The sequence below is a fragment of the Brienomyrus brachyistius genome, chromosome 17 (genome assembly GCF_023856365.1).
Source record: "Brienomyrus brachyistius isolate T26 chromosome 17, BBRACH_0.4, whole genome shotgun sequence".
In the NCBI taxonomy this organism is placed as follows: Eukaryota; Metazoa; Chordata; class Actinopteri; order Osteoglossiformes; family Mormyridae; genus Brienomyrus; species Brienomyrus brachyistius.
Window position 1 is genome coordinate 4,855,946 of NC_064549.1, and position 15,808 is coordinate 4,871,753.

Below are 15,808 nucleotides of genomic sequence, written 5' to 3' on the forward strand. Positions count from 1 at the left end.
TACCCCGCCCCTCTCTGAACACAACCCACCCCTCCCATTCACCCACTCACAAGTCCTGAGTGCAGACACAACATGGAGATAGGCACAGACACGAGGCAAGCTAGCGAAGAGGAGCTGGGGGGTATTCCATGAAGGAGGATTTCTTGTTTAGCCGCATAACAGATTTAAGGTAGTCTGAGCTACATTTAAGTGCGCGATTATATAGTCCATTTAGCCCAGATTACCATAAATCCAAAAAGTTATCTGGCTAAGCAAGAAATCCTGCTTAGAGAAATACCCCCCTGATTGGTAAAATAATATGCCGGTGTTCTAACATTTCATCCTAACTTATGGAAACGTCCTACCTTTGGGTGCTGCACATGCGCAAAATGAAATCGAGCCCCTTTTCTCGTGCTTGAAGAACCGCCCATGGATCTATCCTACCTTGCGTTGGAGTTATGGCTTATTTCTGTTTTCAATGTTCATACATTTTAAATATTTTATTAAATACATTGAACACACTTTACTGTGAGCATCATGCTGATTTACTATGCTGTATGTCGAATTACCTGACATGTTTTAACACTTAATCTTATAACGTATCAGACTCGCAATGCCAGCTTACATTACATTAGTTTGTGTTTTTTAGACAAGTTACGTATTACGTAATTAACATTTTTGAGCCATTCTTTCATGTACATGTACAGATGTCTGTAAATAAAAGTGCCCGTGTGATTTTGAGGACATTTGGCTCTTACTTGGAATGGTCCATTTGTTATTATTTTATGGGAAAACAAAATTGAGATATATATTGTGGTTCAGCTAAAAATACCGAGATATGATTTTCGGCCTATATCACCCAGCCCTAATTCTTATACTAAAAAATGTATTTTCTGGAAAATCTGTCATCTTGGGGCCCCTAGTTTTTAGGGTCTTCAGATGGCTGCCTACCCTTGCCTAATGGGGGGGGGGGTTTCCTTGTGGCTAGTTGTGTGGGGAAAATCAGGGATTTGTACAAATGGACTTCAAAGCAGCCAAATGCTCAGGTTGTTCTAGGCCTTGGTAAGTTCTGGAAGCCCAAAACAAAACTCCAGGCCGGGGACATAAATATCCTGCAGTGCCAGTGGGTCCAATTTCAGGTTTAACCAGAAGCCAGATGAAACATGAGAGCTGTTCAAAAAATGCATCATACCTTCAACGAAAGCAAACCTCCTTGTTTTAAGAAATATCAAAATATTTCTTATTTTATTTAAACTTTTTTGCCTTTTGTGCCTTAAGTATAAAAATGAAAGTCCAAATAAAGTAACAGGTAAGAGTAACTGTTTCTGCATGTAGTCCAAGGCCCTCAGGACTAAAAGCACATTATGCTGTCTGAAATGTACAAATTCAATGAAAATAATCTAGTTCCTTCAATAGCTATAAACGAAACTACATACACACTATCCAACATGCAAGCATCTACACAATTTGTGACACCTCTGCATATGAAACCTAGGAGGGCATTGACACTAACATGTTAATCCCTCCCTAGTGGCACTGCAGACTTAACAAAATAGCAAAAGCTTTACATTCTACATGCTTTTAGTCAATTCTGATCTGACCGAGAAAAAAAAAATGCAAATGCACTGGTGTCTGCTGCACAGTGAGAGATTTACTTAAAGTACAGACCAGAGATGCATGTAGCAAATGCCACATGATGCAACAGTGCCCCCCAACAGTGGCGGAGTCACACGGGTACGTTTTGCTTCTCATATCCTTTACTTGTTTTTTTTCTCCACCGCTAAGGTGTCATGGAGCTTCGACACGTTTTTCTCAAACTGGTCCATGACCAGCGTTCCGTGTTCGTCAAAGAAGCGGCTCACGGACTCTGTGAACTCCATTTCACGATTCCGTTTGGATTTCCCACTGATGAAGGTGACTCTCAGGGTGTACTTGTCATCAAACCTGCAGAGGGCGATGTGTGGAAAATTGGCATCGATTGGCATCGATCATAAAAGCAAGCTTACCTGAATGTGCAAACTACAGAAATGGGTTTTAATTTCAACTAAAGAGACAATATTACCTTTTCAGGCTTGATGTCAGCTGCCACACATTGTCAGGATCCATGCCAGTAGGGTCTTTCTGCACAGCCATGAGGAAGATGCTTTTCTCTTTATAAGAGGTATATAAAGTGAGGATCCCCATCATTATGAAGTAAGTAAATACGCAACGTTAAGGAGAAAACCATGAAGACAATGAGTATGAGAACAAACAGTTCAAATATGCAAATGAAGGCCTAGTCACTTGGCATATCAGATAGTTGCCTTTCAAAAAGAGATAATGGGAAGGTCCCCCCGTGACACAAACAAATAATCCAACAGAACAGGAACCAAGATCATTGACATTTCATACCAAGAACTGGCTTTTAACCGGTAAGGATATGAGATTACACAGCATGCCAGAACCGGTTTGGATTCAGGGAAGGGGTGAAGGTAATCCCACACCAGTGCTACGATGGCGAAGAGGCAGGAAATTGTGCAGATAAAGAGGCGTCCATCTACGAGGCTGAAGTTCTCCACATAACCGTACTTTTCCAGGAGAACCTGCGGGGAAGATTCCTGAAAATGAATGGCACGCCTTGGAAAACCTCTGACGCGAATGCATGGACAAATACTACTGCACCTTCTTGGCAGCATCGTCGAGCGAATTCTTCACAGCGGCTCCATCCCATTTGTCGATCTTGATGGGCTTCTCATCAATCCTCCACTATAGCAAGATTGGTGATAGATCATTTAATACACTGAGTGAAAAAAAGTTTAATGCAGGAAATGAAGCTTCCCATGATTTTAACCACTTTATACACGGTACACTACACAGTGACATCTAGTGGCGTATGAGCACTGCATACATTCAGGCACATTTACTGTACTTGCATATATGTATGAACATACATAAACACACACACACAGACCCACACACACTTATTTCACCTTTTTGCACAAGTTCACTAAAGTGACAATTAAAAGACGGTTATGCTGTGCTAGTGTACAACCTAAACGGTAACCGATCGTGTTTAAAGATGATGTACTTGTGATCAGATGAAATGCTGGTAATCAATGAAACAGTGTTAAGTAGGGAAGGACATTAAATCTCACTGTCGTATGTTACGTGGTAGTCGGTAGAAATCTACCCACATTCTGACTCAGTGTAAACTACAGCCAAGTTACCAAGCTGGTAAGAGCCACGAGCACTTGGCCAGCTACCCATATTTAAAAAGGGAATCTATCAAAGCATGTTTTTATTTTTTGCAGGATGAAGGAGCGGATATTTACGCGGAACCAACTGACATCCGTTTCATTTAAGACCCGCCAAATATACATGAATATTTGGAAAACAGAACGGAACCACCAAACAGCATCCAACGTAAAATACTCGGCATGAGACAAGGCAAAGTGAAATATACAATGCTGCTAGTTTATAATAACGCTAAAGCATCTTTCATATGACTCACTTTTTCGAGTAAACCATTCTTGCCGTTTTTCGCCGCCATCTTTTCCGTCCGTGACTTCGGTGTGACTTGGGCTACTCTGATTGGACGCTATAGCGTCCTTCACTGACCAATAGCATTCAAGAGGAAACATAATTGTCACCTCATCATGCTGCGTCTCGGCGCATAGAGTTTGCGCAATAACCCGATGGTAGTGAATGACATGGTTATTATATCATTTAGGAAGACGTTCTAGAAAGAGTAAAGAAAGACCTCCGAGCACTCAGTAATATGTTATACTGCCATAGTCACTTAAATCACCAAACATACTATAAATGACTTCATACATATTTTATTTATGGACATTTCTTGAAATCAGGTCCACAGTCCACAAAGATTTAATATTTAATGCCAAACTGAATGACTGGCAGTTAGGGTGGAGGGAGAATAAACTCTATAGATGCTTAAATTGGAAAGAGGAATGCAAAACAAATAACAACAATAATAATAATAATAATAATAATAATAATGACATCATCACCAGCTGTTCACAAATTCCCAAGATCATAGGGAGATCTATAGTGTTTCAGCAAAATTACGTATCCAAATCCCTTGTTTTACAACCTTTAAAAGTGATATGCACCAAACCAATGCCATGAAAAGACATTAGCAGGACCTTCACGCAAGGAAAAAAGAATAGGAATCTGTGAAAGTGCTTCTGGCACTAAATACCCATTTTAAAATCATTTGATCTTTAATTTACTCAGACTACATGCTACAAATTGGAGGAAGTCATCCATATAGTCACAGATTCATCAATTAAGCTACATTAAAGAGAGGTAAAAGTACATCAATATGATGATATACTGTATAATACATCTCAAAAACTAATAGGAAGACCGAATTTGAAAAGAAAAACATTGTATGTAGTTGAGAAAAATAAGAATACTGCTGAACAGTAAAATGTTATGTAGGCAAGGTCAGAAATAAAAGTGACAGGCTGGTATCCTAATACTGTAGAACCAAAACAGTGGAAGAACTCTTAAAGTCATCTGAGAATCACGCCCCCTTTGAATTAACAGGACTAGAATAAGCTCTCTTGCCAGAATGAGAAAATGCAGGCTGAGTTCCCAAATACACAGGTTATATTTCCTGGAATGTTGTTGAAATGAAACTCATTAACTAGCACTACACATTAACAGCTCATTGATCAACCAATCTCAGCACCAAGTCACTACCAGTGTGGCTTGCCTGAACATACAGTCTCACTTTCATCAAAAGGAAATATTCAAAATCCTATTTAAGCAGCATATAAATTCATCCATCCATGCATCTTCTGACCACTTATCCTTGTCAGGATCGTGTGGGGGGGGGATGTCTGCGGCTGGCAGCACAAGACAGGGTACACCCTGGAGGAGATGTCAGCACATTGAAGGGTCAGTATAACTAGTTTTAAGATAAATTCTACATGCCACTTGCAAGTTTCGGTGGAATCAAGGCTAAGACTGTTGCCCCCTACATTAAAGGAAAAATCTGTCTTGTTAAAAAGAAATTCATTTGTAAAACTTCTGAAAATTCCCAATTCAGGTTAATTGGGGACCATGAACTCAAAAATAATGACTTAAAAAGAGGCATACTACGCTGAAATTAAAATAATGATTTTGGTACTAAAAGTATTCCCTAAATGGGAAGTACCACTACACAGGCATGTGTCTGTATATGCGGTGCATGGTGTATGTTAGTCTACAATCACTTAACAAGAGTTTTTTTTTTTAATAAATATATGATTAAAGCTCTTATTTTGGTTGACCCAATAAGCAAAATAAGAAAACTGTCTTTGAGAAGACAAAATGCTCCTCAAATCTATTATAGCCCTTTGAAAAAGTTATTCTCGGCATACAATGACTACACAGAAAGTTATGACACACATGTGGAAAGGAGAGGAAAAAAAAAACATTTTCCCAGTTTACATAAGAATTGGGCAGCAATCTTCAAACCAATGTCGTGAAATATAAATTTACTGGGAAAGGCAGGACATTAGAGAATTGCTAAAATCACCACTGGCCGTAAGAAAAACCAAATACTCTGAAAGGAAAGACGAACCAAATACTTGGAACTCAGAGGTAGAGACGACAGTTAATATGTGGACACGGTAATCGATCCCATTTCCCAATCTGAACAAATCCAACAGGACCGCCATTTCGATGAAGCCATCACTACATGAGCAGGTAGGACGCTGGTTCACCGCTCAACAGCTTCCTAAAGACTTACCATGTTATTTTATTAGTTTGAAAATACATGACAACACCGGCTTTCCAATTATCCATCACACCAGTAGTAATGTACTTTTCTATATTAATAATACTACTAATATTTGGTCTAAGCATTCTTTTTAACTAGATAGATATACAGAGTATGTACAGGCCCACCCACCAAAGGTAACTGTGATGTATACAGGAGCTCTTCCAATCAGGTAAAGACATGATGAACATATAGAACGTTGTGCAAATAACCAGACTGGACTCACCTTGGACATTCACTTTAAAAATCAGGCCACTGGCTGCAAAAATGACACTGATCATCAGCCTTACTGCAACTTCCTAATCTGGCTTTTTTATGATTATCTGGGGTTTGACAGCAGCCCGCATGACGGAGATTCATGGACTTCCAACAGCTGTAAATAGCCGCATGGACATAGTAAGGTACATGCATATGAGCCACAGCATGTACAGCAACCTTCAGTGAATGCGGACTTTAGATCCAACTGAGCATTAATTAATTAGGCCTAATTGAATTCAGTTTCAATTCAGATGAGGTGGTAGAATTAGTTCCATGTGAACTTGATAAAACTATTACTTTATTGTGCTTTATTGTGATACTATAAAAAAAACACAATGTATTTATTTCATATGCATTCACCAACCCGTTAGATAAAATTCATAGGGCAGATAGGTAATTGCACCGTTCATAAAAGAGAACAATATTTAGAACAGCTAGTACTTTTTGGTTAAGTCAATTTTTTTTTTAGTTTTCAGCTAACTTTGGGCTTTGATTTTAGTTACAACGCTTAAAATCCTAGCTTTCCATTAAATCAACACAGTTGGGTCTAAGAAAGCTCAGCTGGACCTGACAGTTACATACAGAGCAGGTCAGAACTGTGACTGGAAAATGCTAATGAGTAACAGTTAACAAAATGGTAGTATCTTACAAACCATTCAGAATCAATATACTATACAATATATTTTCTGTCTCATACATTATAAAGGGATTTAAAAATTTCCACTGACTCGGGTATGAAGAGGGGAGTTAATGGAGAAGAAATCCAGGTGTCTAAGAAAACCGCAAAACCAACCCTTCAAAGAGTTACCAGCTGTAGTTAAAGTGCTTGTTCCGCTCAGAAATCCTCCGTGACCTTCGTGTGTTGTCCACAGAAGCCCAGGAGCGGAGAAGGTACCTCTCATGGCTTGTTTTTTGCCGGTCCACGTTTTCAAACTCCCTGTTGAACTGTCTCTGCAGTTTCAGAGCCAGCTCAAGGTCCTCCTTCTCCTGCTGCAGCCGGTGGCTCAGCCAGCAGTCTCCGTCAAACTGAGGGGCCGAGTGGCCATTGTCGCCATGCATCTTGGGATTTTTCGCTACTCCGACGTCTTCCAGGTGCTTGGTCTTTTGGCTTCTCTTTCTGCCCCTCCAGGAGGTAGGTCGGCTCTTCATGTCATTTCTGGCATGTGACACTCTGCTCATGTCCTGGGTGTCAGTTGCCCTTCGATTGCACACTGCCGGTTCGGACGGTTCCCCGTCAACGAGAAGGCTTGAGGTCGGTCCATCACATCTAACAGGTTCTGACACTTTCCCCTGAGCTGCATCATAGGTCCCACGTACGGAGTTGGCAACCCTAGTTGTATATACTTTGCCTGGTTGTGTGAGGGAAAGTCCTGGCTCCCCAGGGGACTGATCAAATATCAATCGACGCCTGTTGTACGACTCTCTCTCGCCTTTGCGCCCAGAGGTATCGCTTTTTGATGTGGGAAGAGTACGGCCCTCTTTTCGCGTACTCTCCTCCAGCGAAGTTCTATGGATTTTTCTCTTCTTCTCGGCGGGACTTTCGCGAAGCTTAAAATCCTCTGCAAGAGGACTTGTGACGGTCCCCTTCGAGGTTAACTTGGAGCCCTGCCGGTCCATCTCGATCTGCTTCCATTTCTGGAGAATGGTGGGGCTGGCCTCGTAGCTAGTGTGCTTCTGCAGACTCCGGGTTAGGTTTCTTGGGGTGGATTTCACTATGGTGGGCTCGACCACTTGCCCATTGGGCAGCCTTTTCGGTGGAGTGCAGGGTGAACAAACAATGGGCTTGAAGTGGTTCAGCTCCTCGGAGATGCTGTCGTTGCTCTCGGGGCTGATAGACCTCTCGACTTTGGTTGGTGGAGCCACGAACGTGGAGCCAGCCGCAGCAGCCATGCCTCTGCATGTGTTCCTTTTATCAGTGACTAGAATGGGTGCCGAGAGGGACCGGCTGTTCTCAGAGGACAACAGGATTCCAGCATTGTGGCTATAGCCCACTGAGACCTGCAGAGCAAAACATTATTGGGGAATAATTCTCAAAAAGTGTTCAGTGTTTCCCAAACCGGTACCAGGGGATCCACAGACAGTTCATGTTTTAGCTCTCTACTGGGAGCTGAGAGGGAGCAAAAATGTGGACCGTCTGGAAGGGAGCAAAAATGTGGACTGTCTGGAAGGGAGCAAAAATGTGGACTGTCTGGACCGGCTGTGGGTCTCCACAGACCATATTGGGGAACACTGTTTTAGTTAATGCAATTACACTAGTTGCAACTGGAGAAGTCTTTTAAACTGTAATGTAAACACATGAAACAATTAAAAAGGCTGAAACATTACGGATACAGAAAATACTCATGCAATAATGCCAGCGTGTCGCCACTGCAGGGGGTCAATGTCGCCCCCAGGCCTGTGAGCTCTGCCTACCTTGGGGGCGCTGGCAAGCAGCAGGGGGCCGCGGTTCTTCAGTCTGTCATCTTCAGAGTCGGTGCAGCTTTTGCTCCTCTGACCCGGCCGGTTCTGGAGACTGTGGAGACAGGAGGAGGTCCGATCCCACTCATGCGCGTGCCAAAACATTTGAATGAAACCACACAGAAGGCACCATAGCGCGAGTGTTAACTTGGAGGGCAGGAAGCGTGCCGTTATGTTAAAATTAAATAATATCCGACTTAATTTTAGCAAGCAGCTATCGATTAATGGAAAACGTTAGCCCATGGGTAAATAACGAGAAAAATATGGATGCCGCTACTCCGCGGACAGAGAAAGTAAAAAATAATACATTCGACTGGCAGGCGGGCTCCGGATCTTGCGGACAAATGCAGAAACGTGTCTCGTCCTTCTTCCAATGGGCTCCTCGTTTTCTGAGTCAGACAGCACCCCGCACCACTGAGAAGAGACAAACGAAAAGAGGTAACAATCAGCTCGAGACTTAAGCCGCTGACCAATACGACGCGAGATCCAGCAGGTGTCAGAGTAGAGCTACTCACTATGACAGCCCGATCAGGCCTGAAAGTGAGGGACACTTACAGAATTGTGACGGTGCTTCAGAGACACGCTGTCCTCCTGTCTCAGGTGACCCTGTGGCCTTTGCTTTTCCTCGCTCATTTCTGCCTGAAACAAGAAGGATTAGGGAGCAGTGACATCACTACGTAGCCTTAAGTGACAGTAAAAGGGCCTCAAACCGCAGATATAAACCTACCGACGCCGAGTCTTCAGGTCTCAGTCCAGCTTTAATCTCCACCTGTCTCCGGTCCACCTCGAGGATCTTCTGCAGTCGTTGTTCAGATACCTTTTCACCTTTCTGCTGCTCCAACTCCATCTAACAACAAAAAAAGTACCCCCAGCCGTCACAGATAACACACAGATGTTAACGAATACACCATGGGTTAAAAAAAAAAAGTATTGATTAATTTTACAAATAAGGTCTAAATTGTTTAAATGTGTGACTCAAACAGCCAGTTACAAACTCTGATGTGTGTGTAGGCAACAAAAACCCAAAGTGCTTAATTAAACAGAATGAGCAGCATATCTCGACGCTCACTGAATTAGACACTGTGAGGTTTGGTTTCCAAATGACTTAAATTTTTAGACCTTCGAACTCTGGATTCCTGAGGAAGTTGGTTTCTTGTCTCCTCACAGCAGATGAAAGAAAACCCCAAACAAAACAAACAAACAAACAAACAAACAACCAAACAAAAAACAACCTACCCTTTTCTTCGTCTTGGTATATTCCTGCTGCTTTTCTCCTTGCTTGCATATGTGGACCGGAGCTCTGAATATCACTGAGGAAGGAAGAGCAGCACAGACGTGTAGAGCGCCACTGGTGCCATGCAGATGCAGCACGACACACATGTGCTTCTCCCCTCAGATAGTGGCCAAGGAGCTAGTTTGGACTTTGCAGCCTGGAAAATGATTATGGCTTCAGCAGGTCAGCTGAAGGTTCTGTTGTCATTACAGAACAGGCGCTGATTAAATGGAGTACTCTATTAGACAAGCTTTGCCATCATCTGAACTGAAAACATCAGAACCACCACCATCATCAGCACACACACACAATAACAATAAGCACACATGTCCGGGCAAGTCTGTCCACCTGCATCTCAGGCTCAGCCCTGCCGGTAAAAAAGTGTCACTCTCCTTACAACGGCTAGTTTTACTTTACAGGTTACTTTAAATGTTACCATAAAACAGTTCACTAAAACAGTGGTGAATTTATGTAAGGTCATATGGCGAATTGCTGTAACATAACAACAACAGCAATAATAATAAACCCGACAAGTCCTGCTGTGCAGACGTAAACACAAGCAGCGGCCCAGCATGGTCGTATCTCCGCCTGGTCGCGCACGTAATAAAATGCGTCGCCTGTCCCAGCGCACCGCCACCGCGACCCCCGACTACCCCACCGAACCCCCGCAGATGCTTCGATACTAACCAGTTAATTAGCTGTTAGTTAGCATGTGAACTTACTTTAAAAAGCGAGCTCGCCAGAGCACCGTTTTACCACAGCCTACGGCGGCTATTGCCATTGTTACTATATTCATTATAGTCTAATAAATAACAATAATAATAATTTTTAAAAGTGCCGCAAAGGTGCCTTCCGCGGCCGCACCTTCGGCCGGGGCCTCCCCCTCCCGCTACTCCATTCTCCGCCGCCACCTCTTCGGATAGCTCCGGCGTACCCCGTCCCATTGCCCGTTGTCGCGCAGCGTTTGGCCGCGGGGCTGCTGGCGGGCCCAGCCGGACACCCGGAGCCGGCAGAGTGGGCAGCGCAGGCTGCTGCGCTCCACCTTCTGCCTGAAGCAGGCCAAGCACCCCGAATGGCCGCACAGCAAGGTAACGGGCCCCATAAAGATGTCCCGACACACGGGGCAGCGCGCCTCGTCCTGCGTCAGGAGGCTGGCTGCAGCACCGCCGGCCACCCGGCCCCTTCCCCTCGGTCGCTTCGTCCTCTCCGGTCCGCCGCTGGCGCACTTACCGGAGCTCAGCGCCGCCATCTTCTGTCCCTGCCTGCCGTGCGGGAGTCTCCGCCCAGAGTCTGCCGCCAACAGCGGCCTCTACCAGTACTACAACTAGCGGATTAGACTGGTTAAGCGCAGGGAAGGACGGAAAGGAAGAAAGTTTATACTAGTACTGTTTGGTAGTACTGTTAAAAGATTTGTGCACAGTGTTACGAAGTTTAAAGCTACCCGAACTATTTAAGATATTTCTATAATGTTTAATCCGATGAACTGCAAAGTGAAACTTTAACCCATTATCAGTAAGGTAGTGCTGACCCAAGTTTGGCGACTGGACTCTCAGTCTCACCCCCATTTAAGTCATAATTCATGAATCTGACTACCTTCCTTTAAGATATCGATAAAATCATACAAATATTAAAAAGAAGTACACATGAGCACATACACATAGTTTATGATCACGGCTTGTTTGTGTTCAAAGCATGTTTATTATTGTAGTCCATATAATATTTTGACACGGTATGAAGGCAGATTTAGAAGCTTCGTTACTTTTTGAAAGTCACGCAGTGATGTATTTGGATTTTCGTACATTTTTTGTATGCGTATGTATTTTCCCCACATTTTATTGTACAACAGTTCAATAAAGCTGTTTTCTCTGCATAGACTGAAATTGCCTAACTGCTTAGCTAAAAGTTTAAAATGGCCGAAAGCAGAACATAAACATGAAACACCAAAATTATTGGAGGACCAGCAGAAGAGCCGGTGTTGGGAGACAACAGTCGTCGTCATGAGGACCAAACCGGAGTCACATCATGAGATCACGCTGACACAGTTATTGGGGGCGTTGGTCATTCAGTCTTCATTAAATATAAGAGACACAGCATCTGCAAGGACACAGAAAGCACCTAATTTGTTTCACTGACACTGACATCAGCACAGTTGTACTGTGCTCTTCTTCAGCATTATTAATCCATATCAGCATGTACATGTCTTTAGGATCACATCTGTCCTATAAATAAACTATTTGTTAACTGGCCCTAGAATATATCCAGTTATAAGAGTGTATGACCAGGGAACATTATACACTAAAAGGGAAATTTTAGTCTGTGTGTGTGTCTGTGGGGAGGTTAGTGTCCCATATTTCTCCAGCAAGTAGCAACTAGTGTTTAGCAAAACAACGACTCATGAACCATATGCAGTATTTTTTTGACCCCATTAGATGGTGCTTTTATTTTACATTGGGGCATGCTTTGAATCCCGTTATTTTTATTTTTTACAGACAGCACCATCTAGTGGGATCAAAAAATACTGCATATGGTTCATGAAGCGTGGTTCTTGCCATCACTACTGGTAACCCTAGTGAGGGGGTGGCAAAGGTGACGTTTTGTTCGGGGGGGGCAGCATTTCTAGCTGCACCCCTGGGTATATCACACAACACGCACCCTCGGACAGAAACCTACACAAAATCCTTGGCACAGCCGAAGGGGATAAATGGCAGTTCTGTGGGCAGGCAGGATGAGCGGCACACCCCTCCGTAGCTGGAGCAGCTCCAGGGAAACATTGCTGCTTCTTTCAGCTCACCTGCCATCAAACAGAATGGGAAGCAACTTACTTCTGTTTTTGCCGCAGATGTGGAAATTTCAGGCTCATAAAGTAAAAATCCAGTCCATGATTTTGTTCCAACCAACCAGCTGAGTACTCTGTAACTGTAACTCTTAATACTCAACTGATTGGTTGGATCAGAATCTGGGTCTGGATTTGTACTTTCTGCACCTGAACTTTCCACTTCTGCTCTGCAGGTAATCTGAGAAGCAGAAAGTGCGGGATTTGGCAGGTCATCTCCCTTTATTAAGAAAAGGCTGTTTTTTTTGTCTGCCTGCTATTTCCTCACATGATTCCTGAAAACAATTCCCTGACCCTTTCAAAGACTCCAAATTAACACTCCTGGACAACAGACATTAAATGAGTACGATTAGATAACATATACGCATCATTTTTAAACATCATATCGGCAAAGATGCTACTGACTCCAGAGCAGAACTGAAAACTCTCTGGTATAAATGAAATTTGGTATTTATTGCTACAGACATTCCACACAGAACAGAAATGACAGGAAGAAGGTGTTTGTCACCACTCACGTGCAACGACAAGGAAAAGAAGAACCACCAGGACCATCACATATTTATGGTTCATGTTGACTGTGGACATACGGCCTCCTTCTTCCTGACGTTCACAGCACTGAGATCTCTGAGTCCCCAAATGTCCTTTTTTTGCCCCAAATTGTCCAAGGAGGAGGAGCCAGCATAGCTAGACAAGTCATAGGCCACGATCTTTCCTGAAACTTTCAATCCCTCAAATGCAATTATTTGCAGCTAGGAGTGATGAATAGCTGCATTGTGGTAAACTACATTTCGGACATTTCAGGAGAGCTGGCGCTCGATTATGTGCTCATGATGCAGAGCCATGGCTTGGGGAACACGACAGCAATGAGGCCCAAATTTGTTTGCCACGATTTCAAGCACATGATAGCCCTCAGGGCAGTAATTTCCTGGGGCTGGATGCATTCCACATAACTCTGCGAAGCACGTAAAGGTAGAGGGAGTGAAGGAACAGAATCAGAATCAGCTTTATTGGCCAAGAAAGGTGGCAGTCACAAGGAATTCGACCTGACGATTCATCAAATACAGACAAGACAATAAACATTAGCTAATTAAATAAAGTAGGCATGAAGGAAAATACAGGTATGAGGTAATAATGAAAAAATCTACTGCAATATTGCAAATAGGAAATATATATACTCTAGATGTCTGTACAAGCTAGTTATTATTAAAGTGAGATGCATTAACTAATGAGACCTCTACTGTAAGTGGGTGTGCAATGTTCAGCATTTAACAAAAACTGGAATGCAGTATGACACGCTAAGCTAAGTAGTACAATTTCCCAGTGTGGCTGAAGCAGACTTTTATATATTAAAGATAGACAGTGCACTAGCTAAAATTTCTGAATACTGTGCAGCATGCATTGTGTGTCAAGATTAACAATATGCACAGTACTAAGCAGTAAACATAATGAACAACATCACTGTTCTTATCTAGTTTTAGGGGATCAGGCATGAGTGCTTTAATCTTCAGTCTGTCAGTGCAGCATGAATCCATGTCGTCTATTGCTGAGCAGGACCGCAGCCCTTGGAAAGAAACCATCTACGTACCTGGTCATTTTAGTTTTTAACGTTTTTTAACTACAGAGAAGCTATAGAAGACTGTGCTGCTGTGAATTCAGTTCTAACATCAACTTACAACTGCTTTTTAAAACTGAAAATTTGCGGAACATTAAGTTGTAAATGTAATTTTGTCAATAAATGAAAGCAAAACCGTAATACATCTCACTGGAGCCTTTTCAACTACAAGTAAAATGGTGATAATACACATTTAATGTCGTTCAATCAGGTTTGGATAAAAGAAGTCCATGATACACATTTACGATCGTTATCCATATTCGCCAGCATTCTTATAGTGAATATGATCACTGGCACGAATTTATGTACGCATGCTACCATCTGCTGGCGTCATTAGGCAACTACAAGCACTTCCTAGGGTTGCCAAAAGGCGACTTTTGCAGAATGCCTTGCAGTGTTGCATTTTGCCAGAACCAGGATTAAATCAAGATATAAAAATGCAGATTTTTTAAAATGTTTTTATTTATTAAGACCAATTAACGCAAGGCTTCCAAAATAGGCAATCTAGCAATATTAGGTGTATAATTATTTTCAGGAAATGATCAATGGTCTATCTGTTCCCTGGCAAGGGAGACATTGTTTCAGAAGCTTTAGTAGGTCTACTTTAACTAGGGTTAACAGCAAACCCACGTCAGGGGGGACACTTTGAGCTACTTCAGGTTTTACAAACTACTTTAAAACTGAAAGACTCCTGCTCGTGGGTAAATAATTCAGTTCTGATCTTTTGTTTTGACTGGTTTGTTTACTTGAATGAACGACTCATCCAGCTGTTCCACATGAACTTTAGTGATACGTGCATGATTATAGAAAGCTAACCAATCCGTACGCAGCAAGAAAACAGCGATTAAGTGAAATCCAGGTCATATTAAGTGAAATTGTAGTTTGTAAATCCTATCTCAGCTCAAAGAATCCTTCCTGACATGGATTAGATAGTAACCCTAACTTTAATCCAATAAAAATCTATGCAAAATTGTGCGGTGTTGCGTGTTCATATGTGTCTGAGATTCAAATATGTTTTACTAACAAAAAAAAGCATTATAAAGAATTAGAGGCTGTGACTGTTGTACTGTTAGGTACAAACTTCGCTAGAATTTTCGACATTGGACTTAAGAGTAAAGACAGTTTGGATCGTGTTCAATGCACAACAATAATGTTCTGTCGGTTTTTAGGGGGAAATAAATTCTACTAAACCGGCAGAATTACTAGTTATATTCTATATTTGCCCACTAGGGGGTAGTATTGATGTAAAAATTATGTACTTGAGGGAGCAGCCTTGCCTTGGGCCCAGTGCTACTTATGATATATTCCAGGGGTGAAAACGCCAAGCAAAGATGGGTGGTTACGTGCAACGTAAAGTTTTGGACACAAGATGGCACCACACTCCGCTATAAAAAAAACAAAAAAACATATTGTGTTCTTAAAAACAGTTATATTCTGTTTCAACGGAATGACTGACTTGTCATACCCACGCACATCTAATTAATATCGAGCAGTTATTTAAAGTTTATCAATTAAGCTGGCATTATACAAACATACACTGCAGTTGATTCATGGATTGAATGGAGAAAAAACGTTCAGCTTTTTCATTTTGTGTGTAATGCTCTGGTTCAGTGGTTCTCATGCTATAGT

General features: G+C 42.3%; 3 protein-coding genes across 5 annotated transcripts; all 3 read right to left on the reverse strand.

The window, feature by feature from the left end:
• Nucleotides 1-1,192: 1,192 nt before the first annotated feature.
• On the reverse strand, nucleotides 1,193-3,593 carry LOC125711459 (signal peptidase complex subunit 2). Its single transcript, XM_048980351.1, has 5 exons — nucleotides 3,470-3,593; nucleotides 2,641-2,724; nucleotides 2,401-2,561; nucleotides 2,042-2,176; nucleotides 1,193-1,923 (listed from the first exon to the last, which is right to left on the reverse strand). Exons 1-5 carry the CDS (start codon nucleotides 3,506-3,508, stop codon nucleotides 1,737-1,739), a joined length of 606 nt encoding a protein of 201 aa, XP_048836308.1. The 5' UTR covers nucleotides 3,509-3,593; the 3' UTR covers nucleotides 1,193-1,736.
• Nucleotides 3,594-6,285: 2,692 nt separating this feature from the next.
• rnf169 (ring finger protein 169) lies at nucleotides 6,286-11,090 on the reverse strand. 3 transcript variants are annotated; one of them, XM_048980328.1, is made up of 7 exons: nucleotides 10,965-11,090; nucleotides 9,698-9,771; nucleotides 9,189-9,308; nucleotides 9,017-9,100; nucleotides 8,769-8,875; nucleotides 8,417-8,516; nucleotides 6,286-8,002 (listed from the first exon to the last, which is right to left on the reverse strand). In XM_048980328.1, the coding sequence occupies exons 1-7, from the start codon at nucleotides 10,981-10,983 to the stop codon at nucleotides 6,809-6,811; spliced, it is 1,698 nt and encodes a 565-aa protein (XP_048836285.1). In that variant the 5' UTR covers nucleotides 10,984-11,090; the 3' UTR covers nucleotides 6,286-6,808. The 3 variants fall into 3 exon arrangements, with proteins under 3 accessions (XP_048836285.1, XP_048836284.1, XP_048836286.1); XM_048980327.1 differs by having other exon boundaries at nucleotides 9,698-9,891; nucleotides 10,965-11,031; XM_048980329.1 differs by lacking the exon at nucleotides 10,965-11,090 and adding an exon at nucleotides 10,599-10,942.
• Nucleotides 11,091-11,415: 325 nt separating this feature from the next.
• defbl1 (defensin, beta-like 1) lies at nucleotides 11,416-13,190 on the reverse strand. Its single transcript, XM_048980355.1, has 3 exons — nucleotides 13,083-13,190; nucleotides 12,405-12,525; nucleotides 11,416-11,828 (listed from the first exon to the last, which is right to left on the reverse strand). Exons 1-3 carry the CDS (start codon nucleotides 13,150-13,152, stop codon nucleotides 11,807-11,809), a joined length of 213 nt encoding a protein of 70 aa, XP_048836312.1. The 5' UTR covers nucleotides 13,153-13,190; the 3' UTR covers nucleotides 11,416-11,806.
• Nucleotides 13,191-15,808: the final 2,618 nt, after the last annotated feature.